General features: G+C 40.1%; 3 protein-coding genes across 6 annotated transcripts; all 3 read right to left on the minus strand.

The window, feature by feature from the left end:
- Positions 1 to 116: 116 nt before the first annotated feature.
- On the minus strand, positions 117 to 3,566 carry LOC131456427 (leukocyte elastase inhibitor-like). Its single transcript, XM_058624769.1, has 10 exons — positions 3,471 to 3,566; positions 3,154 to 3,335; positions 2,872 to 2,946; positions 2,132 to 2,272; positions 1,910 to 2,027; positions 1,471 to 1,613; positions 1,193 to 1,270; positions 992 to 1,081; positions 730 to 910; positions 117 to 584 (listed from the first exon to the last, which is right to left on the minus strand). Exons 2-10 carry the CDS (start codon positions 3,328 to 3,330, stop codon positions 355 to 357), a joined length of 1,233 nt encoding a protein of 410 aa, XP_058480752.1. The 5' UTR covers positions 3,331 to 3,335; positions 3,471 to 3,566; the 3' UTR covers positions 117 to 354.
- A 1,922-nt stretch (positions 3,567 to 5,488) lies between these two features.
- On the minus strand, positions 5,489 to 11,147 carry LOC131472418 (leukocyte elastase inhibitor-like). 3 transcript variants are annotated; one of them, XM_058649572.1, is made up of 11 exons: positions 10,996 to 11,138; positions 10,374 to 10,462; positions 9,408 to 9,589; positions 8,370 to 8,423; positions 7,654 to 7,794; positions 7,368 to 7,485; positions 6,970 to 7,112; positions 6,590 to 6,667; positions 6,260 to 6,349; positions 6,022 to 6,196; positions 5,489 to 5,871 (listed from the first exon to the last, which is right to left on the minus strand). In XM_058649572.1, the coding sequence occupies exons 3-11, from the start codon at positions 9,582 to 9,584 to the stop codon at positions 5,642 to 5,644; spliced, it is 1,206 nt and encodes a 401-aa protein (XP_058505555.1). In that variant the 5' UTR covers positions 9,585 to 9,589; positions 10,374 to 10,462; positions 10,996 to 11,138; the 3' UTR covers positions 5,489 to 5,641. The 3 variants fall into 3 exon arrangements, with proteins under 3 accessions (XP_058505555.1, XP_058505564.1, XP_058505573.1); XM_058649581.1 differs by lacking the exon at positions 10,996 to 11,138 and adding an exon at positions 10,744 to 10,946; XM_058649590.1 differs by lacking the exon at positions 10,374 to 10,462 and having other exon boundaries at positions 11,000 to 11,147.
- Positions 11,148 to 16,266: 5,119 nt separating this feature from the next.
- On the minus strand, positions 16,267 to 23,415 carry LOC131457294 (leukocyte elastase inhibitor-like). Of its 2 annotated transcripts, none has more exons than XM_058626389.1 (10): positions 23,264 to 23,415; positions 22,666 to 22,856; positions 20,614 to 20,763; positions 20,018 to 20,179; positions 18,949 to 19,066; positions 17,969 to 18,111; positions 17,510 to 17,587; positions 17,223 to 17,312; positions 16,959 to 17,139; positions 16,267 to 16,873 (listed from the first exon to the last, which is right to left on the minus strand). In XM_058626389.1, exons 2-10 carry the CDS (start codon positions 22,849 to 22,851, stop codon positions 16,647 to 16,649), a joined length of 1,335 nt encoding a protein of 444 aa, XP_058482372.1. In that variant the 5' UTR covers positions 22,852 to 22,856; positions 23,264 to 23,415; the 3' UTR covers positions 16,267 to 16,646. The 2 variants fall into 2 exon arrangements, with proteins under 2 accessions (XP_058482372.1, XP_058483134.1); XM_058627151.1 differs by having other exon boundaries at positions 20,018 to 20,158; positions 23,264 to 23,412.
- Positions 23,416 to 23,501: the final 86 nt, after the last annotated feature.

Raw genomic sequence — 23,501 nt, forward strand, 5'->3', positions numbered from 1 at the left:
TTATAAAGAGTACAGACACTATTGGGGAATCAGAAACTTTTATTCCATATATTGAAGTTTAAGGATGCATAGAAATAACCTGGTCCCAGATCATTAACAGAAATTACTTGAATGTTTTTAGTCGACATTACTGGTACTTTTATTGTAATGCATGGAGTTTCAAATGCACATACCCCCACTTTACATTAACAGCAAGGACTCATCTTTTAATGTGATTTGATCACAATATTCTCTTGGATGAGTATAAGAAGCAATAAATGAAGTAATGCAGACAAGAACCTGGAGTACAGAAATATTCGTCATCAAGAGCAATAACTCGTGATGAGGTTAAACTCTGATTAAACAATGTAGTGCTCAGTTAGGGGAGCAGAAGCGGCCAGCAAACAGAATGCTCATGGTGACGTTGTGGCGGATGAAGAAGAGGAAGGGATGGTCTGCGTTGAAAGTGACTCTAGGTTTGAAGACACAACCCAGCATCATGATGGCAGCAGTGGCTGCAGCAGCCTCCGTTCCCTCCTCGTTGACGTCCACAAAAGCCTTGTGGACAACTTTTGACAAGACCAGCTCGTTGGTATGAGACATGCCTGTAACAGAAGAGAGTAAGAGAGTATATGAGGATTACACGACCCGCTGAACTACTGTTTTACCTGACAGGAGCCAGTATAGGTTTTATTGTTTCCTGATCTTGACATGATACATCCGGATTTGTAGTTCAGATTCATGTCCTACCTGAGAAGTCACTCATATCCATATCAAAGGCATCCACCATGCCCATGCTGACCAGGACATCCTTCATGTCATACTTCTCCTCCATCTTGAACCGAGGCAGACTCAAGTCGACATCATACAGAGACGTTGCGTCAGGGGAAGTCCACTCCATAAATTTGTCATATGTTAGAAGCTTCTCCAGCTGAGGGACCGCAAAGAATCAAATGCATATTTTTTGTGTCAGTTTTGTGTTAGTTTCTGCATGTGTGTGTACATGTCCTACCTTCTCCAGACCAGTTGAATTGTCCTCTATACTCATGGGCAGAAAGATGAGCATGCTGAGCTCCGACCCTTTGTAAGGCAACTCCAGGATCTGTACAACGACATGAGTCCAATATTACAGTTGACTTTCAAATTGCAAAAATAGGGAGTATGTCGAATTATGCAGTTACCAGGTGGGTGATGCACAGAATGTTGTGATTACCTGGAGGTTGAATTCATCAACAATGTACATTGAAAACGACTTGTGCATGTGCATCATCTTCACTGGCTTAGTTTCATTCTGAAAACAGAAAACAGAAACTTACACAACAGAGCTTGTACACTTGTGTACAACAGGTATACTGATCATTTTCCTTTTCAAACTGGTGATAAGTTACTTTATAACACACGTTTTGTGAACTCTAAACTGTCCCAACCTTGGAAGAATTTCTGTATTAATTTCACAAGTTATTTTGCTGGAAAGTTGCAGTTCAGTGTTACCTTGTTGATCCTGAACTGAGCATCTGTTGTTTCACTCTCCTTAAACTGCTCGAGCCATTTGCCTTTGAAGTAGATGGCATTGACCAGCACCAGCTTGGACATCGTGTCCACCATGTCTTTAGCCAGCAAATCCTTTATTTTACCTAAGAGTTTGAAGAACAAATATGGAATTATGAGCACAGTCCCCATGTAGGGCAACCAAAGAGAAATATATTGAAGCTGTAGTAACTTTTGAATATATTTAAGCTTTGTCACTGTGATGGATTTATGTAAATGTTGAAAATTAGAGGAGAAAAAAAACAGTGGACCTGTGAAACTGCAAGGCTTGTGTAGCTTAGCTTCTAATCTCCAGGCTCCTACAACGGCTGTTGAGTCATCCTCATCACTGTGTTCACATTACACGAAAGGGGACATGCAGGTTTATTAATGTGTCACTCGCCTTGTGTCTGACTCTCCACCCAGGTGTTGATGGCGAGCCTTGCTGCCTCATGGTTGTTTTTGAAGTCCACAGCCTTCAGCTCCGCCTTGTAGTGCTTCTTGGTCTTTTCTAAGAAATCCTGAAACAACCATCAACAACACGTTTACTGATTCTGGTCAAGCAAAGGTTCATTTGTGATCACCGTGCCCATATCTCAACATGAACTCACTGAAGCGCACACACCTCAACAAACTCATAGGTCTGCTCACCATACAGCTTGTTGGCAACACTGAGGATGTACTGAGCATCTGGCTTGTTGAGCTCTGTCAGTAGTTGGTTGTAGTCAGCGTGGACATCGTCCTCACAGCACTGGGGTTTTGTTCTCTTTGGACAAAGAAGACATTGAAGTATTAGAGACACACTGAGCAAGTGACAGATCAGTTTAGTACACAGAGTATGTCAGAGTGGCTGTTGGATAACTTGCTTGTTGATTTGATAGATGAGTATACTGAAAATGTGTATGTATTGTGTTGTATATTGTTTTCTTTGGTTCATGATACAGTACAGTACAGTAACTCCTCTAAAATATATCTGAAAAATAAACTTGTATGTCGTGGAACCTGGTATAATCAAGCATGGTGCATAGATTGGTCCATGGTAATGAGTTAATAGATCATGTGACAAATCAGATATATGTTGGAGGATCAGTTTAGAATCAGTAGCGCAGTCTCCACCCACTTTGGTTTAATAAGGGTGCTGATAAAAGTTAGACAGTACACCAGAAATTAACAATAAACAGAAGCCAGGATAACATTCTGGTGAATTATAAAACAGATAAGGTGAACACACCCAGAACAACCCATTCAGTCACACACGAAAGAGTAGCTGAAAACAAGGATCCTCTCCCACATGACATCCAGACCATGCGCTAGTACAAAACCGTACGTGCTGCTCGGCACATGCAGTGACACAGTGGTACAAACCTGCTGCTGCTGCAGCTGCTGTAGCACCTGTACTCCTTCACGCAGCGGCTGCTGTGCCTCAAGGAATCTGAGGACCTAGTGGTGCAAGACAAGACATTTTTAAATCAGACGTCACACGTCTCTGGTTTGTACAGTACAAGATGCATCCATGTCATTGTAACAGTCATGTGTGTGCTGAGTTACATTTCACAAGACTTTCCCTGTTATTAATAGATACATTCATTTATTTGATTGAGAATGAAGTGTAAAAGTAAACCTATACGGTTGTGTGTATGTTTGTACCTCTGACATCTGTGTGGCTGTGTTGCATCTGGCTCCCAGCATCACCATAGCCAGAGCTGAGGAGATGCTGAAAGGCGAGAAGAAGACATTTGCCGTCTTTTTGTTATCACTCAGCTGTTTGAGCAGATCCAGACAGAAGTTGGTGTTGGCCTTGGACAGAGTGCCTGATGGTGCCATTGTGGCTATAAAGAAAGCAGATCAGAGCATTTGTGATCATTAAAATTCAGCAGACCATGAATAGACCAACCCACTCAGTAAAATCAATTAATACAGACACTCAGGGTCTGCAAAATAAACCAGTCACAGTCTGTACTTACAATCAGATGTTTTTTTCCTCCAGTGCAGCTGCAGTTCAGGAGTGACTTCTCTGTTTCCTGTGTCAGTGTCCTTATGTACTGTGCTACCGACACACCCAACAAAAGCCTGTCAGGCTGTGTTACGTGAGAAGATGGAGAGTTCATAAACAACTGTTCCCACAGAGTGAGGAATTGGCGCTGGATTAACACTAGTGGCGTGTACAGGCAAGTAAAAAGAGCATCTTATAATTATTAGTTTAAAAATATGAATAAATAAATAAATGCTGTTGTAACATGTCATGCTTGGGTCAAGTTATGTTTCCTGTTTCTGTGCATTTTTTAGTTATTTCCTGTTTTATTTTGTTCTCACTGCTGCCTCTCATTTCAGGTCATCTCACTTCCTGACCACCTGTGTTGATTGTCTGCCCCCACCTTAATTAGCCACACCTGTGTCTTAGTAACTCTTCTTCCCTTAATGTGACTAAAAGTGTGTGATAGTGATCAAGTTTTAATATTTTTCGGTTCAGCCTTTGCCTGTGAGCTTTTTGGATACTTTATTGGACTGCTTTTCCTTGTACCAACTTCTACGAGTATTAAACCAACTTGTCATTTGACCCTCGCCAGTCAAAGCTCCACCAACAGTGGGAGAAAGAGATCAGTGCATACGCTAACCAGGTAATGGCACATCTACCTGAATCAGGATGCACAGAACAAGCCTCTGTAATCTGCATGATTAAAGAGGCTGGTGCTTTAGTTAGATAAATCTGCTTTAAATACATTTATGCTGCAGATTTGCAGCAAACACAGTTTTTGTGCAAACGCCTATTTTCTAGTCCACTCAGCAGTATTAATTAAAATCAGCTTATCACACTGTAAGTTCATCAACCTGATCATAGAGTACACCAGAAGGGAACCGTGAACAGAAGCCAGGACAACATTCCTGTTAATGTTACGCAGTTTGGTTTGGATCTGGCAGTGAACACACCCAGGAACCCGAAACCAAATCAAATTCAAGACAGTGAACATTAGCAGAGAAACTAGGATCCCTGTACCACACGGCACTATCCACATCATCCACATCCTCTGTTAGTGAAACATTCTCCACTTGTCTCAGTTGCTGAAGCGCTGCGTATCATCGTCGCTGATGCAATAAATCAAACGCCCTCATTGGCACTGATACTGACACTATCTCCCTGTCACACCTCCACCAGCCTTACCTGGGTGTAATCATTTGAAAAATGCCATAGACTGTTTTATTGTACTAATGGCTCCACTGCTGTTTTTTTCCCCTCCAAATGTTTTTATTGAAAAAGAACAGGAAAAACAGCATCTCTCCAATGTTGGAAATACACTCATTTTCAAAATGTATTCATATACAAGGTGAAGTGGTCAGCCAAACAAACTTTTGAAAACTACGCTTGATTTATTGTATTGTTTCTTCTGTTGACTTTGTACCCCAGGCTAAACTAAACTAAACCAAACTAAATCTTCTAAATTCTGTATATTGTTGTGTTCCAAAAATGTCTTTACTTTCCATAGACATTTCTTTGTTACGATTTGACTATATATGTAAGCTATTGTGATGAATTAATATTGTAGATTTAAAAAAAAAAAAAAAAAGTATTCTACATTGCAGATATTTGAAACTTAAACTTCCCTTTCCCGTGACATGGCATAAATAACTGCATGAATGGAGATGATGATTTGAGCATGGCATCCTTAGATAATTTCCCCTGACATGAGGGACACACAATCATACATATGGCTTAATATCTTGTCAGTGCTTGACCTGCTTTTATCAACTCATCTCTTAATAAATAATAATACTAAGAAATACTATTAGTTCTACAACTATGCTGAAACATATGATTTCATTATTTTTAAATAAATCTGATTATGGGCAAAACCAACAGTCAGACTTCAAGTGTGATTCACGACTTTAACCTGCAGAAGGCGCCATTTCCTGCTCATTTTCCCACTCATCCCACTGAGTGTGACTTCTCACCACCTGCTACAATGACCACACAATCTCACAGTGCTCATTTTGTATTAATTTTTCCCTTTATTTCCACTTATTTATGGTGATGCAACATAGTCATACAGATGTCACAGGTACAGCACGCCCATCACAAAGTTGAGAATTAGTTTGTTGTAAAAACCCATATTAAAACTAAGATTAAACAATGTAGTGCTCAGTTAGGGGAGCAGAAGCGGCCAGCAAACAGAACGCTCTTGGACTTGTTATGGCGGATGAAAAAGAGGAAGGGATGGTCTGCGACAAAAGTGGCTCTGGGCTTTAGCGCACAACCCAGCATCATGATGGCAGCAGTGGCTGCAGCAGCCTCAGTTCCCTCCTCATTGACGTCCACAAAAGCCTTGTGGACAACCTTTGACAGGACCAGCTCATTGGTAGAAGACATGCCTGTAACAGAAGAGAGTAAGAGAGAGTATTTTAGGAATACAAGGCCCGCTGAACTACTGTATTTGTTTTACCAGACAGGAGCCAGTTTAGGTTTTCTTGTTTCCTGATCTTGACGCATATCATAATTTGTAGTGCAGATTCATGTCCTACCTGAGAAGTCACTCGTATCCATATCGAAGGCATCCACCATGCCCATGCTGACCAGGACATCCTTCATGTCATACTTCTCCTCCATCTTGAACCGAGGCAGACTCACCTTGACATCATACCCAGCCATAAAGCCAGTCCATCTCATAAAGTTGTCGTAGGTCAGCTCCTTCTCCAGCTGGGGGAAGCACAAATAATCAATTTTATTTGTTTACATCATGTGTGAAAGTGCATGTCTTACCTTCTCCAGGCCAGTTGAATTGTCCTCTATATCCATGGGTAGAAAGATGAGCAGGCTGAGCTCTCTCTCTTTGTAAGGCAACTCCAGGATCTGTACAAGAGCATAAGTCCTATAGTAGATGTACGGTTTGTATATTGGATAGCGTAATAACTGCAAAAATCTGGAGTTGGTTTCATAGTCAAAAACCAAGTAACAAAAGTATTATTATTATTCATACCAATGGTCCCTAGTTGACAAAGGTAAGATCAGTCTATATGACCTAGTCAATTACGGGGTGGGTGAGGCACTGACAGTCACTGTTTTAAATGGCTCATTAAACGTCTTGATTACCTGGAAGTTGAATTCGGCATCAGCGTAATATCTGAATGTCTCGTCATGGTGCATCATCTTCACTGGCTTGGTTTCGTTCTGACAACAGAAATTGGAAACTTTCACAACTAAGAGCTTGTACATTTCATTACATTGTTGCAGTGATAAAGATGTATCTAGCAATGCACTAGTGGTGAGTGCAGTCTTTGTCATATTGGAGATAAGTTACTTTGAAACACACATTTCCGTGTCCTGTATTTGACAAAATACAGTTTTGGTTTTCGTGTTTGATTTTGCTGTGTTTCTCTTCCTGTTGTTGCTGATCTCAGAAATGGCAACAACAGTTCCAGAAAGACTGACTCACTGACTTCAGAGTTATTTCAGTTGCAGTTCAGTGTTACCTTGTTGACCCTGAACTGAGCATCTGTTGTTTTTCTCTCCTCAAACTGCTTGAGCCAGTTGCCTTTGAAGTAGATGGCATTGACCAGCACCAGCTTGGACAATTGATCTACCGTACCTTGAGCCAGCAAATCCTTAATTTTACCTAAGAGAACAAACATGAAATTATGAGCACAGTCCCCATATTTCATCCAAGCAACAATTAGTAAATTTCAACCAGAACCAGATGTTCTGAAGATCTGGTCACAAAGGGAGCTTCAAGGTCATGGCGATACAAGGCAATATTCATTTCTGTCATTTTGGAAATTCTGCCACTTTTGCATACAATCACAAGACTGGCACATCGCTGCGATTACATGGCATGAAAGAGGACATGCTGCTTTATTAATGTGTCACTCACCTTGTGTCTGATTCTCCACCCAGGTGTTGATGTCGACTCTTGCTGCCTCATGGTTGTTTTTGAAGTCCACAGCCTTCAGCTCTGCGTTGTAGTGCTTCTTGGTATGTTTTAAGAAATCCTGAAACAATCAACAACACATTTACTGATTGCGGTCAAACAAAGAGTTAACTTAACGTACTGGGCATGGAAGTCATGATAGCAGCTGCTTTCCACTTCCTTTTTTTTATATTTATCAACATCCCATGTCCAAATCACAACATGAACACACTCACTGAAGCACACACACCTCAACAAACTGGTAGGTCTGCTCCCCGTACAGCTTGTTGGCAATACTGAGTTTGTACTTAGCATCTGGCTTGTTGAGCTCTGTCAGTAGTTGGCTGAAGTCAGCGTGGAGATCGTCCTTACAGCCCTTGGGTTTTACACTCTTTGGACAAAGTAGACATTGAAGTATTAGAGACACGCTGAGCAAGTGACAGATCAGTTTCATTATACAGAGTCTGTAAGAGTGCTTTGTTAGATCTAACTTGCTTATTGGTTGATGAGAATATTGTCAAATCATATATATATATATTTTGTTTTCCTTGGTCCATGATAAGTAGCATATTCAATATATTTGTTGTTGAAGGATAAAGTACAGTCACTTCCCGAATATCCATGTGTATGTGGTGGGTAGTGACCATTTCTATTTTAGTTACAACCAGTTTGTCCTAAAATGAAACTAGGACATGCAAATAGCCTCATTATATAACCTGGTATAATCAAGCACAGTGTATTAATTGGCCCATGTTAATGAATCAATGGATCGTGTGAAAAATCAGGTGCATGTTTCAGTATCTTAGGCCAGTTTGCATGTTAATGTTCATGCAGAAAATATTGACACCGACTGACCAAAAAACATGCAAAAAGAGTGACGTAGAAAAAGCACAGAGTATATTAAAGACATTTTACATCCAAACCATCTGTCAGTTAAACAATTTTAGTTAGTTTAGTATTCAAGACCTGCTTCTGCTGCTGCATCAGTTGTACTTCTTCTGCCCCAGGAAAGCTGAGGACCTGGTGGTGAAAGACAGTTTCACCGTTAAGATTGACATCACATGTCTCTGGTTTGGCCAAGATGTATCAGTATAATCCTAACAGTGTTTCACAAAATATACTGTATTTCCACTGGTTTTTCCACATTCACTGTATCAGACAGACTGACTGTGCTGTAACGTGTTTCAGCAGGGACCAGTGTTGCCTCTTTTTAAACGGTGTTTTTCTTGTGCCTGGCAAGAAATTAAGTGGCAGTTTTCTTCAAGTTCATGAGAGCACATGCAGTTTTATTACCAGACCTCAGGCAGGATCGAAATGTTACACCTTACAATCACAGTGAATTCCCAGAGAAATTCTACATTTCATGTGTGTTTCTGTGTATGTGTAAACCTCTGCAACCCTGATACTTCACTCGTATCTCCTCTTACCTTACCTCGGTCGACCTTGGCCTTTCCAATCATTAGGAAAATTACATTGACTATTCTGGCTTTATACAATGTGTCAATGCCATCATGAATGCAACTGACTTTATTACTGCATTTACATAAATGATGTTCCACTTTTAAGGCACGTTTCACAGAGAGGCACTGAAATGTTGGCTGAAAGCCTGTCCACCCATCCACCCACCTAGTGCTCCACTTTGTCCTTTTCATGCTCATCACATCTAACATTGTACCTTGATGCAGTGTCTACATGTCCATTCTGATTACATTTACAAATGTTACACTGAATCTTGGATTAGATTACATTAGATATAAACTTTATTAATCCCTTTGGGACATTCTCTCCAGGAAATGTTGGTCCCAGTGGTGCAGCAGCATGAACATATACGTCACATAATTTAAATTAGAAAAATTTGCAATGGATGATTAATGTCCACATCAGATTATTTTATGATTTCAACATTTCAAGTTGCACTGATTGTTTTACACAAATAACATTCTTAACATACACATTTGTATAAATATAATATATAAACTGTGTCAACTGTGTGGTTGTTTGTACCTTTGACATCTGCATGGCTGTGTTGCCTCTGGCTCCCAGCATCACCATAGCTAGAGCTGAGGAGATGCTGAAAGGAGAGAAGAAGACATTTGCCGTCTTGTCTTTATCACTCAGCTGTTTGAACAGATCCAGACAGAAGGTGGTGTTGGCCTCAGTCAGAGCGTTTGATGATTCCATTGTGTCTACAAAGAAAGAAGAATGAATGATTAGAACCCCACTTTTGTATCTGAGCCAAAATCACACTAAAAAATCTCAGTGATAGGTAAGTCACATCAAAGGGAAAGTTCTGTTCCCAGTACAGGTGCTTTTTTTTTTTTATGTATTATTTGGGTGCAGGGGTGCCACAAAAGAAACATCATACCAAAGATTTGACTTTCAAACAACACAATAATGGTTGGTGAGAATGATAACTCTGAAACTATGCCACAAAACCTGGTTCACTTTGTTACATGGAACTGTAAAGGATTAAATGGAGCTGCAAAGCGAGGCAACGTACTAGCTCACCTTAAAAACTTGAGAACAGATATTGCATTCTTGCAAGAAACGCACTTAAGAAATCGGGATCATCATAGACTACCCTGCAAATGTATTCCGCTTTTCATTTAATTTCAAAAGCAGAGGCACCACAATAATAATCAAAAACTCAATACCTTTCACAATGTCTGCGGTTATATCTGACCCTCAAGGGAGATTTGTGATTGTGACAATGGAAAATTCCTAATATGAACTCTCACCGACTAATAATATAAAAATAAATTGTGGGTCACTGGAGCCAATCCCAGCTGACACAAAGGCGGAAAAGGTTCACCCCACAATTTAGAGCGTTCACACATGTACACATTACATCATTTATTCCTTTTAGACCTCTTATATCAAATGCTTAACCCACTCAGTAAAACAATACATAAAGAAACCAAGTGTCTGCAAATTAAACCAGTCCCTCCTGCAGTCACAATGTGTACTTACAGTCAGACGCTGCAGCTGCAGTTCAGGAGTGACTTCTCTGTGAAGAGGCAGAGTCTTTATGTACAGGTGAGGACACGCCCTGAAAACACCTACCTGTTTCAGGTTTAATCACATGAGACAGAAAGGTCGTAAATAGTTTTCCTGTGTTTCCTGTACAAAATTGTAGTAGTCACGAAAATAGTGGAAGTAGTTGTAGCGGCAACATGAACTGAAACAATAAAAGAGAGGGAGACAGAACAGCAGTCGGCCACGGCTTGGAGGCTGAGGTTGCTGCAGGGCCGTGGCACAGCGATTCACAGGCTGGCCCAATTAACTGCCAAGCGAGCAAAGAGCAAAAATACTCAACCTTAACAGCCTGCATATACAGTACCTACCAGAGAATAGCAGCGCAGCGCTCCCAACCCGTGAGGAGAGGGAGAGCGAGAGAAAGAGGGGGAGCGAGCGCACGGCTCACTTGCAACTTGCAACACAGCAACTAGAGACCAAAAAGCCATTCAGTCAGCGGCCCAACATGAGCTACCAGCGGCCAGAGCATAATGTTCACCCCCACACTTCAGCTCCGCACGGACAATGCAGCAGACTCTGCAAAACAACCGAGTGGAAGCGTGACACCACTACCAACCTACCGCACAATGAGGGAGTATGGATCACCGATCTATCTGTCACGGCCACGCCAAACCACGATCTGAAACTGATCGCAGCATCCGGGAGGAGGGTATGACGCACTTCAGAGGCGCAATGATGACTGATTCTGTCTGGTGATTTGAGTGCACCCTTGAAGAATGCGGGTCACTTCATCTTGCTACACACGGTTTAATTTTTCATCCTCCAAATGTCACTGATATTTTTACTCAAAGTTATGATCATGCGACTATGACAAAAGCTCTTACTTACTTCTAGCTCTTATTTGTACCCAAATGTTTAAATGCACTTATTGTAAGTCGCTTTGGATAAAAGCGTCTGCTAAATGACATGTAATGTAATGTAACAACAGAAAAAAAAACAGACTTGGACCTTTGACCTCTGAAAAGTCTTTTCATCTCTAAGTCCAAGTAAATATTTGGACTCAATTTGAAAGGATTCTCTGGGATTCCTGAGACATCGCGTTCACATTGTTGCTGGTAAACCAATAAAGTAACACCTCTGTCCGCTGGCTGTTGCCAGATATAGTGAATCTCAGAAATGCTTAAACCTTGAAGATTCCAGTCTGAGCCTCTTGAGTCACACCAGCCCCTCTCTCTATTCAGTTCTATATAACAGTATTTAAAATTGTAATATGCACACACACCTCAACAAACCAACAGCCTGTTGGCAACACTGAGGGCAAACTCAGTATCTGGCTTTTTGATGTCACTTAGAAATTGGAAGAAGTTTGCATGGACATCGTCCTGACAGTGCTGGGTTTTCAGACTCTGTTGACAAACACATAATAGTTTGAGAGACACATTGTGCCATGTGTAGGCCAATCTAATGTCCAGAATCTATAAGAACGATCTGTTGATTAGAACAACATGACAACATCAAACTTTTTGTGGATTCTTGTCTTTGATACATGGCGAAGAAAGAAAAAGTAAAGAGGATATTTGTAACTTTTTACTTTGTCCTCAAAGAACCAGAGGTCGAGGTTACAGTTTAGTTTTTTATTGTGTGTATTCAAATTGATGTGTTTTCATTATTTAAAGGTCCAGTGTGTTACATTTAGGCTGGTTTATAGGGAGACATTTAATATATCCATTAACATTGTATTACAATGTACATTGTTTGGTTTTTATAGCCCTAGAATAATCATTTAGCATATTACTACATTAGGCAAGGGCCTTCCTTTACGGAGGCCACCATCTTGCCATTTGTCTTCAGCCGCTTCAATGAACAAACCAGCCAGACTGTGCATTTTGAAGCAGAAGCTTACTAGGCAAACAAAGAATGACCTAATTGTAGGTGTATGAGGCCACTGTAGTTCTCTAAAACACTTGGGAAAGGGAGGGGTGAGCAGTGGATTTTCTGGAACTACAGTATATCAACTATCAGCAACTTTAGAAAACATAGAATCTACATCTATATGCAGATTTTCATTACTAAGTGTTGTCTATACATGTATAGACATCTTAAATTTGTTTTCACAGTCAATGAACTTCTCATTCTTCTTAAGGTGGGGCGGTGTCCTCTTGTTGACGAGCCACCACTGGTTAAAGCACATAACTTTGCTAAACTGTAAAACTGGTCTTCATATGCCTAAAATATGCACTGGTTTTCTCATGATCTATTTTAGCCACACTGTGACTCGGCTCATAACATACTTCAACTTGACTGTGCATGTAAAACGCTGATACTGACATTTGCTCACATTCACCTGCCCCATTCTTACACGAGTGCTTTTTGAAAAATTGCCCCTGACTGTTCTTGTTTTAAACAATGTGCCAACTTCCTTGTAGCCTCCATGTCTTTTATAAGTACAGAATGTCTCATTGTTGTATTAACTCAAGACCTTTTCCTTTTATTCTAGCACACAGGTTCTGTCAGGGTTTTGTTTAATTAACCAGTCAAACTAAGTATTATATTGTATAGGAATGGCTATCTTCCTGTACCAAAAGTGCTGTACAGACATAAATTATCCACAAAGTATTACCTGTGATCTACAGTGTTTAGGTATTTTCATTGTCATTTTTAAGAGATGGTGGTGCATTTCACTTCTACAAAATATCTGCAAATAATAGTTCATTTGAAAAAGCAACAGCCACCTTTCAAACATGTGTGAGTGTGTGTGTGTGTGTGTGTGTGTGTGTGCACACACCCACTTTCTTATTAAGGTTATTTTCTGGCATAATCACTGAACTTGTCAGGACCTATAGTCCACATGGAGACCAACACCTGGTCCTGATGTGGATGAGGCAGAACCTCATTGTTAAAGAACAGGTTAAGTGTGGGACTAAAATCTGAATTGTGGTTAGATTAAGATTAAGGTTAGGTATTAACTGATTATGGTAAATATGAGGGATGAGACTTTTATTTAGGCTGCCCAAATGTAGTGTCCTATATAGCTGCACAACACTGGCTGTGAGTGTGTGTGTGTGTGGTCTTCATCAGTGGTTCCCAAACACTGGGTCAGGACCCTGAGATGGGTCATGGGAGAACAAATTTGCTGAACATTTATTTAAGATATATTTGTATATGTTTTAAATAAAATGCATAAAGGAAAGTTTCATTTAATTTCGGAAATTATTTCTTTTTTTTAAATGATACTACATGTTACAGATATGGCTGTCGCTACATTATGAACAAATTTGCTCTTGTCATTGGTTATATTGTGATTTAGGTCCCGATAGTTAGCCAGTGTATGTGTATCTCTGACATCTGTGCAGCCGTGTTGCCTCTGCATCACCATAGCCAGAGCTGAGGAGATGCTGAAAGGCGAGAAGAAGACATTTGTCATCTTGTCTTTATCACTCAGCTGTTTGAGCAGATCCAGACAGAAGGTGGTGTTGGCCTCAGTCAGAGCGTTTGATGATTCCATTGTGTCAATGAAAAAAGAAGACCAGAGCATTAAAACATTATACATCTCTTTATCCCATAAGAATCTCCAACCTCCATTGATATAAAGACCTGATAGAAAATAGTCTTTTCAGATCATTTACCTACATACCTTTGGTAATCTGTAAACACTGTAAACAAATTCAACAGAAGATATTTCCAATTCCATAACAAAGCATCATAAAAGTATGAAACCTTTAGACCATGGTGGATAAACAACATATTACTGTTGAGTTTCACAAAGAAAGCAACTTGTTGTTATTGTTGTCACGTTGTTTTTTCGATCTTGAGTATTCGATATTGTGAGATTTTGAACACTGCCATTTGGCGGTGCTATTGATATGATAATATATGTCATCAGATTGGCGTTGTTTGTGTGATGGCATTATTCAGCTGTCAAATGTGCTGTGGTCCTCTCTCTCACTTGCTACTGTGTTTTTGTTGTGAGGGTATGAGAGTAATATGTGGTATTTCTGGATTGCATTATAGTTTTCTTCCACTACTGCACACTGACCACTACACCTGCTGCTAAAACAGCTTTACTTTGCAACATGATACTATACCAAAAGAGAAAAGTGCTTTCAGTTTCTTTTCTCTCTCTTGAGAAGAGAACTTGACCCACTGTAACAGCTTATGCTTGCGTTGTATTTGCTGTTTCTGTTCTGTTTCTTTCTTTTTTTCATGTTATTTCCTGTTTTATTTTGTAATTCATACTGCATTTCAGGTCACTTCACTTCCTTCCCTACTGCGTCTTCACTAGGTGTGCTGATCCTCTGCCCCACCCTAATTAGTCACACCTGTGTTTTGTTATAAGTTATAACCCTCCGTCCTTGTGTTTTTAAGCTGCATGTTGTAGTTAGTCAGGGCCTGAGTGTTTTATGTTTTTTCTCAGGTGGAGTTTGAGCAGCTTGTCTTAGTGATAGTTTTGTTATTTAGGATTTAGCCCTTTATCTGTGAGCTTTTGGGCACCTCTGCTTTATTGAACTGCTTCTCTGCATGTGTACCGACCTGTGTGGAGTCCCTTGTCTGAGCTATTGCAATACACAGTTTCTGAGTCAAAATGATCAAAGGCTCACCTTTCTGTGAACAGCCATTCGTATTATGCCTTCACCTCATCCGTTTTAAATTCAATTTCAAGTTTTGTGTTATATGATACAGTAGCAGGACAGGTTCTGGCAGAGAGGCACGCCTCTCTCCCTGAGGATACGTTCATGTGTTGAGTCAACAGCTGTGGTTTTTGGAGTTAGTCAAACATTCATTCATGTCCTTCCACCTCTCTTGAGCATTCAAGACACATTCAATTTTGACACATTTGCACAGCGCATATAGCATATAAGCGCACTCACCCATGATCATCAGCGTGTTTTTATAATTACGGGTCACCATGACGTTACATTCATGAGTAAAATGGTTTAACTTGCCTTGTGTGCCTTGAATCTCCTTGGAGTTAATGCAACCTAATATAAAATAATACCCTTTCACCTTTTTTGTAGAACTCAATTCATCCGTTCATGTCTTGCAGGTGAATGGAAAGGTGGCTTTGTCCATGTTTTATATGAGAGACACATAGTGTTACCTGTTTGATGTATTAAAGAGCAGTGGACCTTTTTTAGGTCTCTGAGGAGACGTGGACAGTGACACGACAATGAATAGATCCGACAAAGGGACGCTGTTGCTCATCTGTCTATAAATGTAAGAAACATCTGTCTGTCTTTCTGTTAATCGCATAATTGTTCAACAAGTCATGTGGCAGGCTTCAAACCTGGCAGGTTACTTATTAAGGGAACCAGTGTGTGCAGACTAGATTTGGATAAGAAAGAATGGTAAAAAAAAAAAAACGGGCACATTAGTTTTAAAAACTGCAGCAAACAATGTTCCTCCATATACCTATCATCTGTTCTCTGTCCAGGTGTAAGTGTCAGTGTCATAGTGAGAACAAGAGAAGAGGAACATTTTTTCTTTGAGCCCCACCTTTGCCCTCCCTCCTCTGAAACTTGTGTTACAGGATGGAACTTTATGAGAGATGTTGTAACATGAACCCAGTTAAGCGTCTATCTACAGTATAGGTCTAAAACTTTGTGTGTGTGTGTGTGACACAAGACAGAAGACCTGTAAAAAAGTCACCCACAATTCTTTCTCAAAAGTGAACAAGAGGCAAATTGAGGCTGTTGCAGACACTTGTAGTGATCTGGATTTGACCACATGTTCTGAAGCTGTGTCCTGCTTCACAGTGGGGGACACTAGACACAGAGTGGACTGTGACAGTATCATAAGCAGCAGCTCCCTCTTCTGGCCTCCTGGTTATAATGCAAGGCACACATTTTAAGGATCATAAGCATCAGGAATAAAACAGGAAAACATGGCACACGGTGTTTATCTTTATTTGCATTTTTGCCCCAGTTTGATTAATGACCTACTATGATGTGAAATTGCAACCTGTTTCAGCATAAGGACAGTGATTTTTTTCCTACTCATCTACAAGCAAATTAAAGGCTATTTCAAAAAAATCATTGACGTCTGGGATTCAGCTCAAGCACATCTGCAAGCAACAGACACCGCAACTCTTTCTTTTTGGTAGTTCCAGATGTAAAAGTGAAGGTTTGCTGCACAGAGCCACATTCCCCATTTTGAGGATTTTCCTGGCTTTAAAGCTAGAGCGGTGCATAAGGCGTGGACTCATTCCAGTGCAGTGATTATAAACCCTGAAAACCCTGAGCTCTATGAGATCTAACCCGCCATTGAGGCTCACACTGGGGAACAGAATCGACCCACAAACAGGACACTCTTTTCGGTTTTATGTAGAATAAAGAAGAGGAAGGGGTGGTCTGCAATGAACACCTCAGGAATCATTATGAAGCGCTCCGAAATGACGGCAGCAGTGGCAGCCGCAGCCTCAGTTCCCTCTTCATTTACCTCCAAAAAGGCCTTGTGGACGACTTTTGACAGCACCAAGTTAGTTGCTGGAGACATTCCTGTCAGCAGAACCAGGGGACACGTTTTACACAAATGCAACACTTCACTTGTCACCATAGCAATGTAATATAATGCACGCCTCACCAGAGAAGTCACTCTTGGTAAGATCAAAAGCATCGACGATGCCCATGCTCTTCAGGACGTCGTTCATGTCATACGTCTCCTCCATCTTGAATCGCGGCAGCCTCACCTCGATCTCAGTTTGACCCATTAAATCTGGATGAGTCCACTCCACAAACTTCTCGTAGGTGAGCTCCTTCTCCAGCTGTGGTGCACAAAATATCAATTATCCCTCGATTTGAAAGTGTGGATTTGTTTTGTGTGAGAGTGTGTGTAGTCATGTCATACCTTCTCCAGACCTGTTGTATCATCCTCTATGTCATTGGGCAAGATGATGAACATGCTTAGGTCCTTCCCCTCGTAGGGCATCTCGAGAATCTGTCCCAGCACATTCCATTTTAGTTGCATGTCATTTACAGATTATCTACTTCAACTGAAACATCAATCTGGATGTGAATTCTTTAGATGATGGTAAATCTGCTCCATATTTATATGAAACCAACAATTACTTAAAAAAAAAAGTATGATGATGGCAGACAAACAGATAGGGTCAGACCCATAAACATGGATATTACTTTGCAGTTGGCCTCAGGGATGGTGGCAAAGGAAAATTTACTCTTCTGGCGCATCATTTTCACTGGTTTAGTATCATTCTGGAGACGAGAGGAAAACACACTCACTCAAACTAAATTATACTTGGCTTCTAGTATAACAGTCCAACAGTATGACATAAATAACACAAGACACAAACTACAGTAAAAATACTTATAGTCCTTATCGTGAAGAATTCAACTCTGAAGAATGATATACTACTATAATGGATTGTACTTATTGATGTGTACGTCACCATTATTTTGTAGTAGTAATTTCAATTTGTTCATATATTGCTGTTGAGCTTGTGGATTTCATGAGAAAAGCAGATGTTTACACTCTCTTGTATGTATTTATTAAATCCTCAGTGTCAGTTCTTATTTCTAACAGGTTGGGGTAAATAACAGGGACAATATTTACTGTGTGTCCCCTTCCATTGTTACCTTGTTTAGTCTGAAGTCAGCATCAATAGTAGAGTCCTCCTCGAACTGTTGGTCCCAGTTTCCTTTGAAGTAAATGGCATTGACCAGCACCAGAACGGTCGCGCTGTCCACCACGCCACTAGCCAGCAGGTCCTTGATTTTATCTGGTGAACAGTCATCACCATTATTACTATAATTTTAATTATTTTTATATTCCTGTTCTATATTTTGTGTATTGCTTTTTCTGTTTCATTGAATTGCTTAGTCTATTCCTACAGTATTTTGTAATTGTCACTTGTTGACCCCTGAACCCCTTGCAACAAGGGGGATTTCCACAGTGTGGACCTAATAATCTACATTAATCTAATCAACATCATCACTTGAGAGATATTTAAAACAAGGGGAGACAAAATTCAAAAAGGAACAAAAGAAAACACAACCAACATTATGGAAATAACTTTAAATTACACAAATGTGTTCACTTAAGAGCAAGGCTCCAGTTTTTCCATGAGATTGTGCCAGACTCCTGTTTCCATTATGCTTTTTAGTCTGAGACCATGGAGACATAAGGTAGATCCATGCTGGGATACATCTCATATTATTTAAGGGGCTAACTCTCTTTAAGTTGTAAACTCATGACTCACATGTAGACAATGTAGAAATACTCATAGGGTGTGCCTTATACGTTGTAGTTAAAGGTCTACAAAAGAAAATCTTCATATGCAATACAAACTCATCCATACATGTCGGCTGCAGAATACACAACTTGATAAAACGGGCCTATCGCGGGACCAACACAGGCTCAACTTCGGGTCAATTAGATTATGTTCTTGTTAAGATCCATAAGCTTGTAAAGTTCACAAATGATTCAAAAGTCTGTGGTTATAAACCTTGGCATTTATAAGAAATCTGAATTATATAATTATAATTATAGCAGTAAGGGAGTTATAGTGAGTATATTAGATTTTTATTGAATATAATCGTCATGTCCCAACACCTACCTTGAGTCTTTTTCTCCACCCAGCTGTTGATTTTGACCCTGGCCTCCTCCGCATTGGAATTAAAGTCCAAAGACTCTAGCTCTGCATTATAGTGCTTTTTGGTTCCTGCTAAAAAACCCTGGAATCATAAACAGCAAGTTTTGAATTCTCACATTTTTCAGAATAAAGGCGGTAATCATGGAAAAACTATATATAAAATTGCAGGAAAGGGAAAAAAATTTTCCATCAGTAATTCCCATTGCAAAAAGTACAATTTTGTCGTGTGGGTAGGAGATAGATCTTCCCCCAGATTTTAAAAATAAGGGGTCTGTCATAATCTGTCACTTCTGCTAAGTATCTTGTTTTGTTTCTCCCTTCATGTTCCATGTCTTGTCTTCCTGTTTTATTTTGAAAGCACTCACCCTTGTCTCTGTTTCAGGTTCCTGTCTACCCCGCCCCCTTCCTCGTCTGTGTGCACCTGATCCCTGATTGTGTCTTCCACACCTGTATCCAATCACTCCCTAATCAAGCACTGCTTATATTCCCCTCTGTGTCTTGTCTCGTCGCCAGTTCGTTGTAGTTCATAGCTCACGTTCCAGCACTCTTGTTTCGCAGTTTTTGAACCTTGCATGCCTTTTTTTGACCTTGCCTTTTTGCACCTCTGCCTGATCTCTTTGACCTTCCGTGTACCGAACCTCTGCCTGGAATTAAACTCTGTTACTGACTGATTCGTGTTCTGAATCTTGCATTTGAGTCCCTTGTTCTGCTCAGCCATAGTTCATGATAGGGTCAAGAAGAGATTGTATCATAAGCACAGATATAATCTGACTCCAACAGTGATGCCAGACATTCAAGTGATCATGGGAACATATTTTTGTTGACATAGTTTGGATATCCTGTAAAGACATGACTAATATGGGATGATTTCTGTTGAAGCATTAAAAAAAAAAAAGGAGACTTTGAGAAAGTAAGGAGGAGCAGACCATCTGGGAAACTTTAGGTCATGTTGCAATGCCCAAACACCAAACTGCATGATTGCGACACACACCCTTCCTAAATAATTTACTGGCATACACACACACACACACACCTCAAGAAACTGGAATGTCTGCTCCCCGTAGAGTCTGTTGGCAACACTGAGGTTGTACGGCACATCTGGATTGTTGAGCGTTTCCAGCAGTTTGCTGAATTTGGCGTGGACGTCGTCCTCACTGTTCCGATTTTTCAGGCACTGCGAACAGCCAGAGAAGACCTGCGTGTTACATCGACACACTTGAGGCAATAACAGGTGAAAGACAAACATGTCTTTTAAGTGACCTCCTGTTAAATCATGACAATCATTAGTGGACCTGGTGCTGCATAAGTTTCCCTTAAAAATGAATGATACTGAAACTGGATTATTTTTGATTCTCTAAAACATCCTGAAGTCTTCATTATTTAAATTCCTCTTTATGAGACTGACCAATAACCAGGGGAGAATATAGAAAAGGCAAAGATAAAAAGCCAAAAACATGAAAATATATTTTTAAAAAAACATTTCCATACAGTTACCAACCTTCATATTGTTATAAACTGTCCTCCTAAAAATGAAGCATGTCTGCTTTTAATGCAGTAAGAATTCACTGGACAATAGCAGAGAACAAATGTGAAATGTGCTCCTCAAACTCTCCTCATCACCCTCATCACCTCGAGCAGATACTTTGGCAGTCTGGTGCTTTGCTGTATTTGTGTCTGCATCTGAAGACGCGTGTTCATCTGTGACCGCATCGCTGACGGCTTCTCACTGACAATTTCTCCCGGCGCCGGCGGCTGCTGTTTCTCCGTGAAGCAGAGAACCTACCGGAGCAAAAGGAAATGATATCACTTTTTGTCTGCTAAGAAAAAAGGTGGAAACCCAACACAGAAACAAAAAACACAGAAAGTATAACTTAAATACAAAAGAAAATAATTCACAAAAATCTAAATTATGTAATGGAATCTTTAGTCATTGGAGTATTTTTGAGTTTAATTTTGTGTCTGGGAAATACTGACAAAAAAATCAGTGTGTTAGTGCAAGTATCTGTTGTGATCTACTGTATCTTACTGAATATTTCCCTCGAGATGTTCTGTATAGGTTATTGATTTTTCTGGTTGAATATTGCTGTACTTGAGAATTACAAATAAAAAAAGTCCTTCAAAGCTTTTTGATAGTTTAAAAGTTGTTCTCTAATTTAAAAATATAAGTACACAATTGAAAAACATTCATTTAAAAAATGGAGAGTACTATATACAGCTCTAATTTTCATAAATAATACCAAGAGACTTTGTAGCCTTGCGACAGACAAAGCTGTTTCTCATTAATCAGGATCCCTAAAAATCTTGTTGTCAATTGTTGACTGAGGGCCTTTCTGTGTGGAGTTTGCATGTTCTCTGTTTCCTCCCACAGTCCAAAAACATCCAAAAGAACAGTTGATGAGTTCTCAGTATGAGAATGAGTAGGAATAAGTATCAGCTGTTTATCTGTTGACATGATACTGAATACTTGCCGATGTGTCCGTGGGCAAGACATTATCCCCACGTTGCTCCTGACGGCCTTGCATTATAAGAGGTCACACCTTAAAATGCTGCTTATGGGTTAAGAATGAATAAGAATTAAATGTGTGTGTAGGGGAGAGATTAATAGATTTGTAACAGTCATCTACCTACAGTAGAAAAAATAATACCGTCATGTTAATACAGTATCTCCGGTACAAGCCAAGGCATGCATGAGAACGGATCCTCACCACGACGACTCTACCGTGAGTTTACACACAAAGAAAGAATCACTTGCGAGTTAAATTCCACAGAGGTTTAATCAGAGGCTGTCAACACCTATGTTAAAAACCTTCACTACCACACCCACTGAAACTGTGAAGCCTGTGCTTTGCTCTCCTAAGCAACACTGCCAACACCATACCAGCGTATGGCGTTGGCAGTGTTGTCCAAATAAATAAAATGACTACATTTAAACTATAAAAGTATGTTGTATCAAACATTATTGTATCAACACAGAACGGAAATTTAGTCATGACAAGAAAATATCACTCCCACTTTGAATTTGGCTGCTTTGGTTTCACTGAAATTCAGATTTCATGCTAAAAACCTGACTCCGTTCAAGTACACTACTTTTCAACCATTAACTTACATATGTCCACTGTCTTCTTTATATTATCTTATGTGAACTAGATAAATCACTCAAACCTCTGCTTAGATTTCCACACTGTCATTAAGATTCAAATTTCACCAAACTACACAGCAACACAGACTGATATGAGGTACTACTGTGTGATATTTTTCTCTGCCACCAAAATCTTATCATTTCTTCCTTGTGTTAATGTGTACTTTTTTGTCATTATTATACAGCCAGTCCCCTGTGAGCATGACAGAGCTTGAAACCTGAGTTCACACCCTTCTCTTTTGCTCTTGATGTAGTGATAACGTGCCAAAATACCAGTCAAGTCATGAACCAGATCCGCCAACTTGCAATAGCAGTTCAATGCAGGCCAATTGAATCCAAATAACTACAGTAGCATGACACTTTTCTCTCTTGTTCTTTGTGTGTATATTTGTATTTTTTACCTCTTTAGGACCTTTTTCTGGCATTAACGCTGACCTTGGTTTCTGAAGAACTGGTTAGGTTTACAGCTAAGATTTAAAGTGTGCTTAGGGTTAGGGATAAAGGTCAGTGCAGTGTCCCAAGTAGTGTGTGTGTGTGTGTACCTCTGATATCTGTGAGGCTGTGTTGCCTCCGGCTCCCAGCATCACCATAGCCAGAGCTGAGGAGATGCTGAAAGGAGAGAAGAAGATATTTGCCGTCTTGTCTTCTTCACTCAGCTGTTTGAGCAGATCCAGACAGAAGGTGGTGTTGGCCTTGTCCAAAGAGACTGGTGGTGACGGTGATGCCATTGTGACTGATACAGAGAAAAGACAGCAGGGCATTAATTGTGAAGTTGCACTCCACACAGAATTGGTCAAATCTCTGTACACCTAATAATGTATACTGTATGTATAATGCAGCTTTTACAGCAGCTTTTTGCAGCTTTTACAAATCTATTCAAGTGAAATGCATGGGATGTAATGTTTTTTAAAAATGAATGCAGGTTTTGTGCTGCATGGCTACTGTATTTGATGATCATAAACACAAAGCACACAGAAGTTAAGCCTTATAAAATTCCTATTGTTGTCTTTTGGCGTTGTTGTCTTTTGTCTTTGGCGTTCGAGTTCCATTTGCCAACAAATAACTATTTTAAAATCCATGCTCCCTCTGCCTCACTTTATACTCCTCTTCATCACAATAGTTGCTTTAAGTCTGACTTACCACTGCTGTTTTTCTTGTGGAAAAGGAGCAACAATAAGGCAAAGTGCTGTACTTGCTCACAAACACTCCTCGTCACGTCAGCAAATTATCCACATAAGCTTTCGGTTACAGAAGAAATGATTCTGTTTGAGTCAAGGCTTTAATATGTTGCAGGCTGACACTCCCAGGCTGAAGAAGGTGGCTTCAACTTGTGATTATGCTGAGCGATCACACCCATCGCTCAGTGGCACACCCATGA

Source organism: Solea solea, chromosome 1 (assembly GCF_958295425.1).
Source record: "Solea solea chromosome 1, fSolSol10.1, whole genome shotgun sequence".
Taxonomy (NCBI): Eukaryota; Metazoa; Chordata; class Actinopteri; order Pleuronectiformes; family Soleidae; genus Solea; species Solea solea.